Raw genomic sequence first — 16,398 nt, 5'->3', positions numbered from 1 at the left:
CGTAAAACTAAACTCACTCACTCACTACAGCTTTTAAGAAGGTAAGGTTTGGCGAGATGGCCACAAACCTCTCTTAATGGGTGTGATGTTGAAATTTGTCGTCACCGAGGCTGAACTTTGATCTGTATGAGGAGCATGGTTAGAACTCCTCACGGGACCTTGAGCAGCCTGAAAGCTGAATTTCCTGTCTGCAGTTCCTTTCCTCTTTGGCACTGGCTGGACAGCTTTCTGTTCCTCATCTTCACTATCACTCATGATAATCGGGGTGTGGCGGGCACGCTTACTGATCGGCTCATCATCTTCAGAGTCCTGTGGTGTAATATAGTTCCAATAATCACAGCTGTAACCAGTCTTTGTCATACTCATTAATTAAGGACTGACAAGTACCATATTTTAATGTCTTTTGGTATGACGCAGCCTGGGTTTGAACCCACAACTTTCCTCTCTAATGATTACACCATGGAGGTGGTCGCCAAGTAAAGAGAGGTACACGCATATATGTTGAAAGAGACAGAAACAGTTCAACATTGACCTAGTAATTTGACAAAACACCACCAGATGCCATAAACATGAAGTCATGACTTACATGTTTCCATACTTTCTCACTGTCTTCAAGGATGACAATTAAACGGTCCTCTATTTGTTGCTCACTAGGTAATGCAGGTACTATCACATTTTCATTTAACTTTTAATAACTAAAAGGACAGTGAGTTAGTGGGTATTGATCACGGTCTTTGACCGTATTTCAGTTATGTCGGAGTGGGATGAAATCAGGAAACTGACAAGCATATCCAGGTCTGATAAAGGGAAATAATTTGAGTGCCTTAGCCCACTTACTAAAGAGTGTCTGTACTCACGTCCCTACCTTAAACATGTCTTCCATGAGAGAATTGGAGAAGGAGGATTCATCAAGGTTGGGGCTGGAGTTGTCTGGTAAGGGGAGCTTACTCCCACCTGAAGAAGCCCTTGGTATGCCAGACTGTTGGCAGAGGTCACATTCAGTACCAATTTTTCACATCACTCAGCAAAACATAGAACTACAACTTTGTTTCACATAGTGATCATAACACAACATTATAGCTATGTACAGGTTAATGAACTATTCAAATAATGCTATATTCCTGCTGTAACCAATGTGGTTTCCAACATTATGGCAGTCATTCTGCAACTTGCTGCTGTCTATTAACTAGAAGCATGAGTCATACGAGTCATACATGCATTCATATGCATCTCAATGAGGAGGAAGGGAAGAAGAAAAGAGAGAAGTTTAACAACATCAAAAATACACCCTTACATCTACTACTAAATATAAGGCAAAACTTTCAAACACAGATTCAACAGTGAATGAATTTACCTTAGACTTGTTGTCTTGGAGTGTTGTTTTGGTGGCACGGGGAGAAACTAGAGAACATCACAGACATGACAGGGGTATCAAATACTAAGCATAAGTGATGGGTGACAATAGAATATATCAACAAAGTTAAAGAAACTGCGAGATCAGATTTAACAAGCTATAACCACAGTGGTGTTTCCACACTTTGTTTTTAACAGTCAGCTGGTAGAAATGTTTAAGCCTCCGATTTTCTCTACAATAAAGTATGTTCCTTCCAGAATCAGGTAGACCTCTGCTGTGACTTTGCACTGATCATTTCAAAACCTAGGTTTTGAAATACAGTCAGACCTCGTTTATCCGAACACTATGGTTTTTATTGGATTGTTTGGATATACGAATCATCCGGATGTCTGAATCAGTATCTAGGTGTCGGCTACATGTGCATAGCATAACATAACATAAATTACACTGGCTTGAAAAAGTCTTTGATTGATGACTGTTGGCGAGCAGCAGAGTTATTATTTGCTGCTTGAAATTTTAATTTTGCCGTATGATTCCTGCATCCATGGGTTGGATGTGTGCGGTTGTGTTCAGTGGCAAGAAATGGACAGTCACATTAGTCAGTTTAAGATTCTTGCAGTTGTGACTTGTCGCATTGTCAAGAAGCAATAACACCCGCCTTCCACGTGATCTCATCTGTCGGTCAAAAAACAGCAGCCATTCACGAAAGAGATCTGCTGTCATCTGCATAACGACTGACACCCCCAGTCATCATTATTTATGCTTACCCAATCAACGATTCGACTCAGCGTCAAACTTTAACTTTTTCTTCTCTAATTAACCTACATGCCCAGTGATAAACACATGTCTTCAATAAACAATAAAATAAATCAAAACCTTGTATCAGGTTAAATAATGACCATTTCAAGATCTAGGTTTTGAAATGACAATTAAATATGATTGATACAATTTTGTCTTGCCATCACTGATTGTAAATTATCACATTCTCGAAAACTTGAATGTAAAGTGGTGATAACTTGTTTTGAACATGCAATCCTTTGCTCTCAAACTTGGCGGTTTTAATACTTTTATAAACTAGGCAACGAAGGATTGCTGCTGAGAAAGAGACTTTGTCAGTATGAAACGTGTTCCTCACAAGACAGGTACTGTGGGCTGTGCATGTGCAAAGCACTTGCACAGCACATGCAGGGCAAGGTGTTGGCTGCCAGTTGCATCCCTGTTGTTGTTTTGCTCAGTGAACATACACAAAACATTAGGACACAATGAAAATAATACGTATTTGTGCTTTACATTCATGATGGCTTATAAGTCAGAGAAAACACTTCTCGGTTTTGGTAGCAACAGGAGACAGGAAAATCCCTCATCTGCAGGTTTACATTTGCTACCAAAGGCACGTTTTCTTCTCTACTTAAACAACGCTGAAGTCTTACAACTGCACAACACAAATGATGTCACAAATAATCTTGTGCTTTCCATGAAAGTGAACAGGATGAGAAATGTTAGTGCATCAAAAACAGTCACATACCATGACTTATAGATGGCATAGAGAAGTCATCCAAGTCATCTTCCATGTTAGCACTGGGTACAAACATCCCCAGTGAAGGCTGAGCTGCTACCTCTCTCTTCCTCTTAGTTTGTGGAGGGGACTTAGAAGACAAAGTGGAGCAGGGAACACTGAAACCAAGTTACAAGCATAAGAAAGGGACCAAGTTACAAGCATAAGCTGGATGTGAGACCACATTTTCTTTAGAAAGAGACCAAGTTACAAGCATAAGCTGGATGTGAGACCACACTTTTCTTTAGATAGAGACCAAGTTACAGGCATAAGCTGGGTGTGAGACCACACTTTTCTTTAGAAAGACTCTAAAACATACAAATGTTCACATAACTAGCAGGCTAATCTGAAAATCACCTCTTTCCCAACTCTTATGTCGTTTTCACAGAAACAAATATCTCAATACATGTGAGGGGCACCCATCGTCCTGGTTACGAAAACTGATGAGTATGTTACTGTGGCACATGAAATGATAGGTGACTGCAGAATATGTTATTCATAGCTTTCTAAACACCATATTTAGACGCATTAGTACACATTTTTCTATGAGATTTAAACAGTGAAACTGTTTAGTCTTGTTACTTCACAATCTGAAATTCCATCTCTATGACAGAAGGGTAATTAAGCCTTGTTGATGGAATGAAATGATTTTATGAGATGCACAAATATGAACAAATGTAGAGAATGGACGCAACTTTATCATGATACAAGGACAAGACTATAAAACGACTGAAGCTGACTACCTGATTCAACTCAGTTCCTTATAACATAAGAATAATGTTTCTCACATTTTTCATGCATTACTATGGTTACTTTGGTACATATGGGGACAGTAGGTTAGCCTAATGGTTAAAGCATTCACTCATCACGCTGAACACCTGTGTTCGATTCCCCACATGGGTACAATGAATGAAGCTTATTTCTGGCATCCATGTTGGGATATTGCTGGATTATTGCTAAAAGCGAAGTATGTATGCACTGGAAGAAAAATCACTAAAATTTCTAATCCATTCCTTCAAATTTGGTTTTGTGAAACATAAACATAAAATTCATAAAGTATTCAAAGAATGACCATAACATACTAATGAGCTGAGTGCACAAAGTCAGCACTTGCGTATATGGGGATAGAGTTAAGCATATGATTTTATAAGTCTTCATATGTATTCAATAACAAAGGTTTAGCAACACCCAATGAAACAGTCCATCAAACAGAAAGAAATGAGGACAAAAACCACTGCATTGCTTAAACTTTAGTCTGCAACCTCGTTGTATTGCGGTACTTGACATAAACGTAATTGGAAATGAAATTCTAAACTTATGAGGCCTATTTTATTGTAAATAGCGATTAACTTGACATTTAATCAACACATCTGTGAAAAAAATATTATTTTAACTTCGATAGTGTTTCAGCGAAAGCCATTTGATGAATAGAGCCAATTAACATTTACCAAAGGAGAGAACTCCACCGTATCATGGTAAACACTCAAATTCATTCCCTAGGAGATAAATATAGCTCATGACATCAATTCTGCTATTTTGGGGGCAACAAGGATATGCAGATGATGTAGTTCAGATCGAGTGGGAATGGTCAAGTATGAAATGTAAATACTATAGCAGGTATTTCATGGATGGGGGTCAGATTCCAGAGTTTAATGTTAATAAATCTGCTGGATAAAACTTACAGGGATTCCATACATCCTGTCAGTTTAAAAATTAGTAAACAAGCCACTAATGTTAGGCTGTCGACTGACATAAATAATCACTTCTAAAAGGCGTGTCTAGCACATAAAACAGAACATACTGATTTGCTGCAATATCATAAATGCCGTAATACAACGAGGTCTGAGTATACTTGGACCATTTTCATTTACAAAACTGATTTGGAACTATGGTGCCCTGTAAGATGAGAGTGATGGGTGAGTGAAATTCACATACATATACAAGAAGCACAGAGCCTAGCAGAACGGAGATGATTACAGATGACCTGTGGATGCACCCGTGTTCTCCGAAGACTTTGTGCAAGATCTGGCGCACTGGCAACTCTTTTGCGACATGATGACATCACAAGATAATGATCTTCACATGGAAACGTTTTTTCAGGTCTGCCACTGCATGGGCGGTCTTTCACTGTTCCAGTTTGTGCCTGTCATGACTAAAGACGTGAAATAGAACTGTGATGGACCTGAAAATGTCTGGCAACCTGTCATTCGCTCATCTCTGCTTTCAGCATTCCAGTTGCTTTATGTCTGTTGCTTTCCAGCATTCCCATGTGACGCCCCATTGTGTCACAACCTTGTGATGTGCGGTTTTTTTTATCTGACACTGACAGTAAGCAGTTCTGACATGTGCAATTTTTTTTCAAAATGATTTTAAAGATTGAATTACAGTGGCACCCACATTCCATTAATTCATGTGCAGTGTAGCTCACAGGATGCACATGCATTTTGTTCAGCCCAATTTGGTGTGTTTGTGCAATGTGACATGCCAGTTCTTACCAGACATTGCTGACTTCATAATAACATTTCTGAAGCTCACAACTGTCAAGATTTGGGTGTTGTTAAACTTTTCTTACTGAGTATATTATGACCTACCTGTGAGGATTAACTGTTGCCACTGGCTTGGGCTTGTTAGCAAAGGACATGATGGACATCTGAGTGCTCCCTCCATTCTGAATTACACATCATGTTTGTAAAAATATGTGTACAAAATATACATAGTTTCTTTCTTTAGTATACTAAAGACAATGATGATCATTCTTTACTAGTATTGTCGAGTGAATCTGAAAATTTGTCAAACCATCTCTGGTAATGAACTGAGAATCCAATGTCTATGACACTTTAACTATTCCATGGGAAAGACTGTTGTTACCTTTTGCAGTTTAGGGCGTTGCTTTGTCTCCCCAGTAATCTGTATTCCACCTTCATCTGATGGGAGTACGACTGGTGGCGGTTTGTTAAGAGACAGGCCTGTTGAACGCTTGAACTTGAAAGCCCTGCCGTTAAAGATAGAAATTGCTGCAAAAACGTCCTTCTGTCAATCAGTTTCTTTGTAAGCAGGAAATTTCACCTACAGTACACATTTATGAGGTAGGTATTTTCCAAATTTAATAAAAATTAAAGATAACTTAGCTCATCCAACAAGCACCAAGATTCTGTCTTTAATGGATCTTCATTTAGTCTTAAGAATCTCACATCTAAGATTCATTACCGTTTCTTAACATTTCCGTTTCCTATTTCCATGCTGACATTTACTTGTGCAGATGATGTAAACCTGAAGAAGAAATGCTTTGTGTTAGCAACAGAAGAAATGCTTTGTGTTTGCAATCTTGTTCTGAAACTGTTGTTGGCAAAACAAGAAAACACCAAACTTACACTAAATTGTAAAAAGATATCGTGCTGAACAAGATATCAAAATCATAATTTTTTTAATGTCTTAGAACTAACTGCTATAAACAAAGTACGAGGCTACTGAGGGTAAAATGTACATACTTTTTTTGTATCAAGTAAAACAAACAGAGAGCAGTACACACCACTGTACTGTAGACCTGTCAAGTTCAGACGCATTGCAGGATTGAAGCAAGCTACAGCTTATGAGTTGATTAGGCAACTCTTTACCGTGGGTCCATGGATGCTCTCACACATGCTTTTGTTTATCCTGTGGTATAGAGAACTCGGGGATCTAAGAATGAAGATTTTGTGGATATCAACTTCTTTATGAGAGAACACAACGTTTCGGAGTTAATGCTTACTCCTTCATCAGGTGATTGAGAAAGGGATACAGAGGTGTATTTATATGTACAGGTAAAACAATAACAAAGTAACAAGTGGAATGAGTTAACGAAAGCTAGTATAAACAAGCACTGATAGGAAGCCGATAGTTAAGATAACAATGATGGAAGCCAACGGTAATGCATTACAGTTGATTGGATATGTTTACATAACATGATTGGGGATAAGGATGGAAGCCAATGGTGATACATTACGCATGATAGGATGATGTACATAACACACGATAGGGGGTGAGCATGTTTACATGAGGGTTGGTGATGTACAAACACAAGTATGTACTCGGGTAGATAGGCTATACATGAATTACATAGATAGAATGTACACAGGTAGATGAGATTAATTTATCAATAAGTCCCAGGCACTTGGTAGGTACACTCCTTGGTCGCGGTTGATGGCTGGTTTCTGTCTCCGGATCTCGATGGCCTCTTGCAGTTTCCTTTGGCGCCAGTTGTTGTTGTTGGTAGATAGTATCCTAGTGTCCTCCCATCGAATTGAGTGTTCAGGGTTCTTGAGAATGTGTTCAGAGATGGCCGATTTCTGGTCGAGTTTCCTGACTGAGGTCTGATGTTCCTTCATTCTGGTGTTGATTGGTCTCAGCGTTTCTCCAATGTATAGGTCGCCACAGTTGCAAGGGATCTGGTAGATGCATCCTCTCTGGTTAGGGTGTTCACAGCTGGGTCCTTTACCGTTGGCTTTTAGGTAGGTCTTGATGGTCTTGCCACTGGAGAAGGTGACATCGATGCTGGCTTTGGTCTTGATGAGGCGTGATATTTGATGACTGATGGGGCCAAAGTAGGGTATGGTTACTCTGATGGGTGATGGAGAAGGTTTGGGGCGGGGTTCTCGGTCCTTAAGGTCAGCTACGACGTCGTGGACCTCTTCACCAACATCCCACTAGAAGAAGCCCTGGACATCCTTCGCAGCAAGTTAGCCAACCGGATAGATGACTTGGACACCCAGCTCACCATAGACAGCATCATCAACCTTGCCCGCAGCTGCTTTGACACCTCCTACTTCACATTCAATGGTAAGATATACAAGCAGATCCACGGTCTCCCCATGGGCTCACCTCTTTCTCCTCTCATTACAGAAATCTTCATGACCTCCTTCGAGGAAGCAGCCCTCTCCACAGCTCCGTTCCAGCCCCTCTGTTGGTACCGCAAAGTCGACGACACCTTCACCACCATCGCCTATGACAACGACCCCAATGAGCTCCTCAACCACCTCAACGACCAACATCCAAGAATCAAGTTCACCATGGAGACTGAGACCAACCAACACCTGCCCTTCCTTGATGTATCCCTCCACACCACAGACGATGGACTTAGAACCTCAGTATACCGCAAGCCGACGCACACCGACCAGTACATCCACTACAACTCCTGCCACCACCCTCAGATCAAGCAAGCTATCATCGCCACCCTTACCAGACGTGCCAAAGCCCTCTGCCACCCCGATGCCCTAAACAATGAACTGGACCACCTCAGAAAGACATTCACCACACTCAACGGGTACCCTCCCCAGCTCGTCACAGCCACCATCAACAAGACCCTTAAGGACCGAGAACCCCGCCCCAAACCTTCTCCATCACCCATCAGAGTAACCATACCCTACTTTGGCCCCATCAGTCATCAAATATCACGCCTCATCAAGACCAAAGCCAGCATCGATGTCACCTTCTCCAGTGGCAAGACCATCAAGACCTACCTAAAAGCCAACGGTAAAGGACCCAGCTGTGAACACCCTAACCAGAGAGGATGCATCTACCAGATCCCTTGCAACTGTGGCGACCTATACATTGGAGAAACGCTGAGACCAATCAACACCAGAATGAAGGAACATCAGACCTCAGTCAGGAAACTCGACCAGAAATCGGCCATCTCTGAACACATTCTCAAGAACCCTGAACACTCAATTCGATGGGAGGACACTAGGATACTATCTACCAACAACAACAACTGGCGCCAAAGGAAACTGCAAGAGGCCATCGAGATCCGGAGACAGAAACCAGCCATCAACCGCGACCAAGGAGTGTACCTACCAAGTGCCTGGGACTTATTGATAAATTAATCTCATCTACCTGTGTACATTCTATCTATGTAATTCATGTATAGCCTATCTACCCGAGTACATACTTGTGTTTGTACATCACCAACCCTCATGTAAACATGCTCACCCCCTATCGTGTGTTATGTACATCATCCTATCATGCGTAATGTATCACCATTGGCTTCCATCCTTATCCCCAATCATGTTATGTAAACATATCCAATCAACTGTAATGCATTACCGTTGGCTTCCATCATTGTTATCTTAACTATCGGCTTCCTATCAGTGCTTGTTTATACTAGCTTTCATTAACTCATTCCACTTGTTACTTTGTTATTGTTTTACCTGTACATATAAATACACCTCTGTATCCCTTTCTCAATCACCTGATGAAGGAGTAAGCATTAACTCCGAAACGTTGTGTTCTCTCATAAAGAAGTTGATATCCATAAAATCTTCATTCTTATGTATTTACACTTCTAAATGACATTCAAAGACTTGATAGGGGATCTAACTCTTTCATAGGGTGAAGGATATCACATGCATGAACCTCGTGTGCCCAATGCAAAGTAACCCCAAACCTATTTATATATGAATCTGATGTTAAACAACTCTAGATACCATGGACAGAGCATGTCCACTGGTTCTAAGTGATCTTATCCCTTCACAGTCTGAACCCTCATGCTTGAAGATAGAACACTGCTGGCTTGATGAGGGTGAGTGACCCTGTTCTCTAATTATGTACACTATTCATGTAAACGCAGCAATGATTGATCAGAAAGGGGTGCATAAGCCAAAAATCACATACAGAGTAAAGAGTAAAGAGGGCTTTGTCTTATCTATTATGCAACAGTCCTAAGTGTGGTACAATGCACCTGTTGGCATACAGTAAAGGGGCAGTATCTATTTAGATAAAAAAAGTCTGCAATATGCAGAAAGCTGATTCCAGGATGTAAGTGGAGCTAACAATAGCCTCTCATCTAACACGACATTTCAAGCATTGTCTATGGTGATCATTATGCTCTAAGCCTCAACCTATTTTGCTGAGAGATGATTTATCATTATTTCCATCAATTGTTTTATTGCTGTAATTGCTGCTCTCGTATCATATCAATTTTTAATAGTGATACTGCTGAAGTGAAGCTTTTAGTTTAACAAAAATGTACGTGTTAATGAATATCCAATGCCAGTGAAATAATGGATATGTCCTCACATTATAGGTTTTCTGATGCTTAAGGACACCCAGTGCCATATATATTACCACACGAACAATTGTGTAACATGTCACTACCTTTATCTCAAACACAAGCCATCATCTCAGTACTTCAATTTCTGTGTGACAAAATGTGCCTTATTATATCAAGAGCAAACACTGACATCCCAACAAGAGAGAACTCGAAACAGGGGTTAAAAAATCGAATTGCACAAAGCCCAGGACAAGTCAGGTTTCATTTCAGGCAATCAAATTATGGTATCTTACTTGTCCGTGGGGTACTCGATAACATCTACTGATTGCTTCAAATTGCAGATAAAGTTAGATTTCATTTCATATCTGCTCAAAATGTAGCTATGTAACTTTTGCAATGATAATAAAGAAGAATTATCTTTCTTCACTATTTATCACTTTTCGATAAATAGTCCAGTAAACATTAACATCAAATATCATGCTGATATATGCTTTAAAAATTACATCATCATGATTATGTCATAAAATCTGGGCAAGTGGAAAATTAGTCAGGACAAGTTACTTTCTTAAAGTCACAGTCTGGCAAGCAGCTTTTAAAAATATTTGAACCCCTGATAAACCTATGATCTGACGATTACATCTTTCCTGTACCATCAATGGCACTTTACTTCAGTGAACTGTAGTATTACTGTAAAAATACAATACTTCGACCAATACAAATATATCCTGTACCCATGGTATCCTAGTTAACGTTTGGGTACATGTTTGTCCGCATTAGGTCTTGCCACTGAAGGCCTGGTCATTACTGTACTTATTTAGGAAATACATCAATAGCACTTTACTTCAATGAACTGTAGTATTACTGTAAAAATACAATACTTCGACCAATACAAATATATATTGTACCCATGGTATCCTAGTTAATGTTTGGGTACATGTTTGTCTGCATGAGGTCTTGCCACTGAAGACCTGGTCATTACTGTACTTATTTAGGAAATACATCAATGGCACTTTACTTCAATGAACTGTAGTATTACTGTAAAAATACAATACTTCGACCAATACAAATATATCCTGTACCCATGGTATCCTAGTTAATGTTTGGGTACATGTTTGTCTGCATGAGGTCCTACCACTGAAGACCTGGTCATTACTGTACTTATTTAGGAAATACATCAACAGCACTTTACTTCAATGAACTGTAGTATTACTGTAAAAATACAATACTTCGACCAATACAAATATATCCTGTACCCATGGTATCCTAGTTAATGTCTGTGTACATGTTTGTCTGCATGAGGTCTTGCCACTGAAGACCTGGTCATTACTGTACTTATTTAGGAGATACATCAATGGCACTTTACTTCAATGAAATGTAGTATTACTGTAAAAATACAATACTTCGACCAATACAAATATATCCTGTACCCATGGTATCCTAGTTAATATTTGGGTACATGTTTGTCTGCATTAGGTCTTGCCACTGAAGACCTGGTCATTACTGTACTTATTTAGGAAATACATCAACGGCACTTTACTTCAATGAACTGTAGTATTACTGTAAAAATACAATTCTTCGACCAATACAAATATATCCTGTACCCATGGTATCCTAGTTAATGTTTGGGTACATGTTTGTCAGCATGAGGTCTTGCCACTGAAGACCTGGTCATTACTGTACTTATTTAGGAAATACATCAACGGCACTTTACTTCAATGAACTGTAGTATTACTGTAAAAATACAATACTTCGACCAATACAAATATATCCTGTACCCATGGTATCCTAGTTAATGTTTGGGTACATGTTTGTCTGCATGAGGTCTTGCCACTGAAGACCTGGTCATTACTGTACTTATTTAGGAAATATATCAATGGCACTTTACTTCAATGAACAGTAGCATTACTGTATAAATACAATACTTTGACCAATCACAAAGTATACACTCCTGAGATGTAAACCAGTGACTACTATCCGTGGCATCCACAAACTGTAGTCACGACAAATGATCTTTAAATGATCATTGCGTATGTCATTTGAGTTTATTCATTAATTATTGGTCTAAGCAAACGTTAAGTTACCTGTCAGTACAATGAATTTGATTCCGACAAATATTCGCTCCGAAGTGAATCAGATACACCTGTTAATAAATTCAAGTAACATCGCTCTATGGAGTGAACACTCTTAAACACGAATTTTTACATCTTGTAAAATAGCGCCATCCTCTTGACAGTTTTATCTAAATGTAGGAAACTGAAATAGGAGAGTCAAGGTACACATGGACAAGCACAGTTAGAGAGCATTCAATTATATTTACAACTTAAATGGCAGGTATAACCCTTGTCAAGCAAAGTTAGATGTATTATTTCTAAGGTATATTTCGAGACGAATTTATTTAGAATCATTTTCCAATACAACTCCCTTCGTTCGTCTTTTTACACAAATTTCAAGCGCATGCGCTAATGTAACTTCCTCTTTAGCTTCCATTTTCTGTCATCTGCAAGTGAGTGAGAACACTCTAATGTTATCTCAATAATCCTTGTTAAGAATATATAATATTGTGTATGTATAACGTTATCTGAAAAGGACGGACATTTATATATCATCATAGCCGATTATTTTGATGGAAATATCGGTGATACAAAAGCATGAAGCCGAATGTTGTACATGAATGTACACATGTAAACAACACTTGTATGTGTATATAATGTCCAGAACTGAGCAGATTTATGGCCATCTAAAGGTATGACGATTGTTACGTCTACCTCTTGCAAATTAGCTGTTGGCGTTTGAGGAGGATCATGATCTTGCAAATGAAAACATTCAGAGTTGAAGTACGGACACATCTCACACCTGAAGTCTTCAAAAACATTTTCTTGAAAGTTAAGCCCTGGCTAGAAATTAGTTTGACTTAGGAATAGTTTTCCATATTACACATGGAAATGTTAAGTTTTCAAGCATAATAAATTCAACACGACACTTTATTTATCTTGAAAACCTAAGTATTTGCATTCATACATGAAGATCACGAAAATGATGTGACTGCAATGACCTGCATCTTGAAAACTTGAGAACATCGACTAACATCAAAAGTTTTAATATACTCAGAGTACATTATGCAAATTACAGCAACAGCAATTACTGTCGACCAATAATTGCTTGGATCTTTGGCAGAGCCGTTGCCGTTTTGAATATTCTGCCTTTCGATTTGTTGTAAAGACTTCCAATCCTAAGAGATTTTATTTTTCAACGTTGTATCCCTGTCAAGATTCCAGATTAAAGTCTCAGGGATAGACATGACCGATACTCAATTTGTTTGACATGTAAAAACATGGTGGGTGACTTGTCAGATTTCAGGTGGTTGAACCAAACTAACAAGGATTATTGCTCATGGTATTTAATCACTTGTTTGCATGGTGTTTGGATTGGGACAGGCTCATATTAAATAGCATAAATAGTACAACATTATGAAACGTTATCTTAATTTCCAGACAGTTCAGAGTAGTATCTCAGTAGTAGAAGTTTCTATTTCTGTTAGCTAAATTGAATGCTTCACGTTACGTTTTCAGAAATGGGGCTCCGCTATGAAATGGCCATTGGCCGGTCTAAGGGCCACCGTGTCACCAAAATAGAAGGTGGCAGGAAAGTAAGACCAACCAGAAGGAAGGGGGTAAGTTTTGTCAAGGTTTTGCAAAAACTGAGTGATGATTATAATATATAGTGTTCAAATTTTAAGAGGGATATTTGGGGTAGGGGTGGTGTCATGGAGTCTTTGAGTTGTTTTTTCTCATAGAACTTGATTTTTAGGACATCTTCAGCCTCTAAATGTAGACATGAACCTTATGGCCCGAAATACCCCTGATTTATGTTTGTCTTATACTGTTTGAAAATAGAATTGTAACTTTGACATCAAAACTAGTAGTTAACTCCATTGTCTATGATCTTACCCTACTCATAAATGTTGTTTTCAGTTTTCATGTTTACACAGAAACCTGCATTTTTCATGCCAAAAAATAATAAAAACACACATAAGTATTTTGCATATTCATGTTTTTACGCATAGATTCTGATCTACATATTTTTAAAAGTTACTTCAAACAGCAGCGTTTAAAAAAACTCAAGAAATTATGAAATGATTCAGGATTGTAATGCACATTTAACGAGCATAAGTTCACTACCTATTTATAATTTTATTTCTGCATGCACTTGTACGAAACCTACTGCAAACACTGGTTTTCTGATTGGCTGAACGCTCTTTTTTGTTTTCATGGTACAGTGCAAGTGAGGAACATTTCTCACAATACATCAGTAATTCCTGTACATGTACATGATTCATTGTTATTTGAGATTGTAATTGTAAGAAATCAATGAAGCACCAAATGAGTTCAACTTTCCAAGCGGGGGACATTGAAATGTTACTCGCTTGTGAGCAGGTTACATTGAAATTAGTAAAGAGTGCTCAGCTGATCAGAAAAAATCACATTTATGCGTGAGTTACGATAACAATTCATGTTCCTCCCGTGACCAGTGAACAACTTACAATGTACCAAATGAGTGCTTCATTACTTAAAGGGATTTTTTTGTAGACATGCTCAGTGTTTATATTAATCCTCAGATTGCAGCAATTGTCGGTAGATATTCCCAATGGCATTTTCCCATTTCGTGTTCATCTGGTCACTACAATTATGATAGTTTTACCAAAATCATGAGCACTTTTTTAGTAATGTGCAAGATATTTGAACACTCTTTGTATTATCGAAATGAATGCAAATTTTCAATGCTTTCTTAAGATTTGTCTGTTAAGAGGAAAAAAAATAAGAGAATTCCCAGTTTTGAATGAAAGGCAGTATTTGTCCTATTGTGTTAAACAGGACACTTATTTTGGAATACTGCTTAACTGCCAGTGTAGATGTAGGAAGGCAGTTTGTAGTATTTACGCAGAAGTTTCCAGTGATTGGTATTTAAAAAAAAGTACAGCAGATATGGTAGTGTTGATTTGTGAACATTTGATTGGCTACTTTGAGGGGTTTTGCATTTGCTTTTTTGTTGTTTCAGCAGAAAGTGTGCACATGATTATATGACATTTTGTTTATGACAGCGTATGACAAAGAAGACAAAGTTCATCCGGGACCTTGTGAGAGAAGTTGTTGGCTTTGCCCCTTATGAAAAACGATGCCAGGAGTTGCTTAAGATCTCCAAGGATAAGAGAGCACTCAAATTCTGCAAACGTAGGGTAAGATTTATTTGTTGCAGACCTGCTATTTTTATGCAGGTGTGGTGGCATAGTCTAGTGAGTGGTTAAAGCACCACCATTAATACAGCTTTGAAAGTGGCGTAAAAAAACCACACTGTTTTAATTGGCTGGAAATAATCTGAAAGACATATCCCATAGTTATGGATTTTTATGAAAGTTGTTGGTGCCTGCTTTGCTTCTGTCAAGTCTGAGTGATGGGCTGAAATACTGTTTAAAGTGACATTAGTCTAATTTACTTTCTTAGTGACACTTACGCAGCAGTGTTCCGAATTGTTTATGCTGTGACATTCCTTTTCAAAATCAATATTGACATAATGAAGTACACTGAGTTTTAACATATACGTTTGGATTTCATCTTTGAAGTTTGTGACACAACCAGGGATTGGGAAAGAGAACTTTGACAGTGGGTCATTTTCAGGATTATTAGCCAATTTCTGCATTTAGAAAGGGCCACTGCCCTTGTATCAATAGTAAACTTCAAATTTTTAATTTTTTAATTTTTAATGCATTTCATTCTGATATGCAAAATGGCCCATGGCCTCTGCCTTTCCCAATCCCTGCACAACAGTTGTTTTGTGATTTTTATTTACTCCATATTTAAGTTTTTACAACTTGTGTTCCACAAGAAATGAATAATTGATTGAAAGTTTTTGCTTGTTTTCTGTTTTCCAGCTAGGGTCTCATATCCGTGCCAAGAGGAAGAGGGAAGAAATGACCCAGATCCTCCACAAACAGAGAAAGGCACAACAGTCTGCAAAGTAAACTGTACAAATTCAAAAATAAACAAAGGTCCTGTATTCAATTCTTGTGTTATGTCTTACTGCTTGACAAGTATTAATGAGCCATGACTTGACAAATTACCCCAATTTGTGTATGTGGGAACGGCCTCCAGAAATTCCATTTGAAATGAAAGGGGGAAAAAAAAGGTTATCATCTAAATATTGAAAAGTTCAATTTCCTAGTGTCATGTCGTGATGGCGTCTCGCTGAAGCACATGCTTAGTCGCTGATCTACCTGTAGCAGCCAAGTGTATTTGTCCAAGTTACTTGCCCTGCCTGTTTGTCACAAATGCATTCACTGTGCTGGCTCATCAAATACTTGTCAAACTGTAACGTGAAGCGAGTACTCTTGAGAGTTGATTCTGTAGAGGAGAATCATTGGTTTGAGAGAACGGAATACCAGAAGCACACAGTAAAACAGATTATCCTTGG

At 38.6% G+C, this 16,398-nt stretch overlaps 2 protein-coding genes across 2 annotated transcripts in view; one reads left to right on the top strand and one right to left on the bottom strand.

Annotated features, from left to right (window-relative positions):
* LOC137277716 (recQ-like DNA helicase BLM) overlaps positions 1–12,164 on the bottom strand; it is a 28,615-nt gene extending 16,451 nt beyond the window's left edge. The window contains exons 1-8 of the mRNA XM_067809604.1: positions 12,015–12,164; positions 6,117–6,179; positions 5,778–5,901; positions 5,501–5,577; positions 2,880–3,028; positions 1,355–1,401; positions 866–979; positions 69–309 (exon numbers count right to left, since the gene is read on the bottom strand). Of these exons, the coding sequence (XP_067665705.1) occupies positions 69–309; positions 866–979; positions 1,355–1,401; positions 2,880–3,028; positions 5,501–5,577; positions 5,778–5,901; positions 6,117–6,148 (784 nt within the window). The 5' untranslated portion in view covers positions 6,149–6,179; positions 12,015–12,164. The remainder of the gene's footprint in view (positions 1–68; positions 310–865; positions 980–1,354; positions 1,402–2,879; positions 3,029–5,500; positions 5,578–5,777; positions 5,902–6,116; positions 6,180–12,014) is intronic.
* Positions 12,165–12,383: 219 nt separating this feature from the next.
* LOC137277715 (large ribosomal subunit protein eL36-like) lies at positions 12,384–15,984 on the top strand. Its single transcript, XM_067809603.1, has 4 exons — positions 12,384–12,436; positions 13,503–13,603; positions 15,032–15,166; positions 15,860–15,984. Exons 2-4 carry the CDS (start codon positions 13,505–13,507, stop codon positions 15,947–15,949), a joined length of 324 nt encoding a protein of 107 aa, XP_067665704.1. The 5' UTR covers positions 12,384–12,436; positions 13,503–13,504; the 3' UTR covers positions 15,950–15,984.
* The last annotated feature ends 414 nt before the right edge of the window (positions 15,985–16,398 follow it).

Source organism: Haliotis asinina, chromosome 3 (assembly GCF_037392515.1).
Source record: "Haliotis asinina isolate JCU_RB_2024 chromosome 3, JCU_Hal_asi_v2, whole genome shotgun sequence".
Lineage (NCBI taxonomy): Eukaryota > Metazoa > Mollusca > Gastropoda > Lepetellida > Haliotidae > Haliotis > Haliotis asinina.
This window is presented reverse-complemented; position numbering and strand designations above follow the sequence as displayed.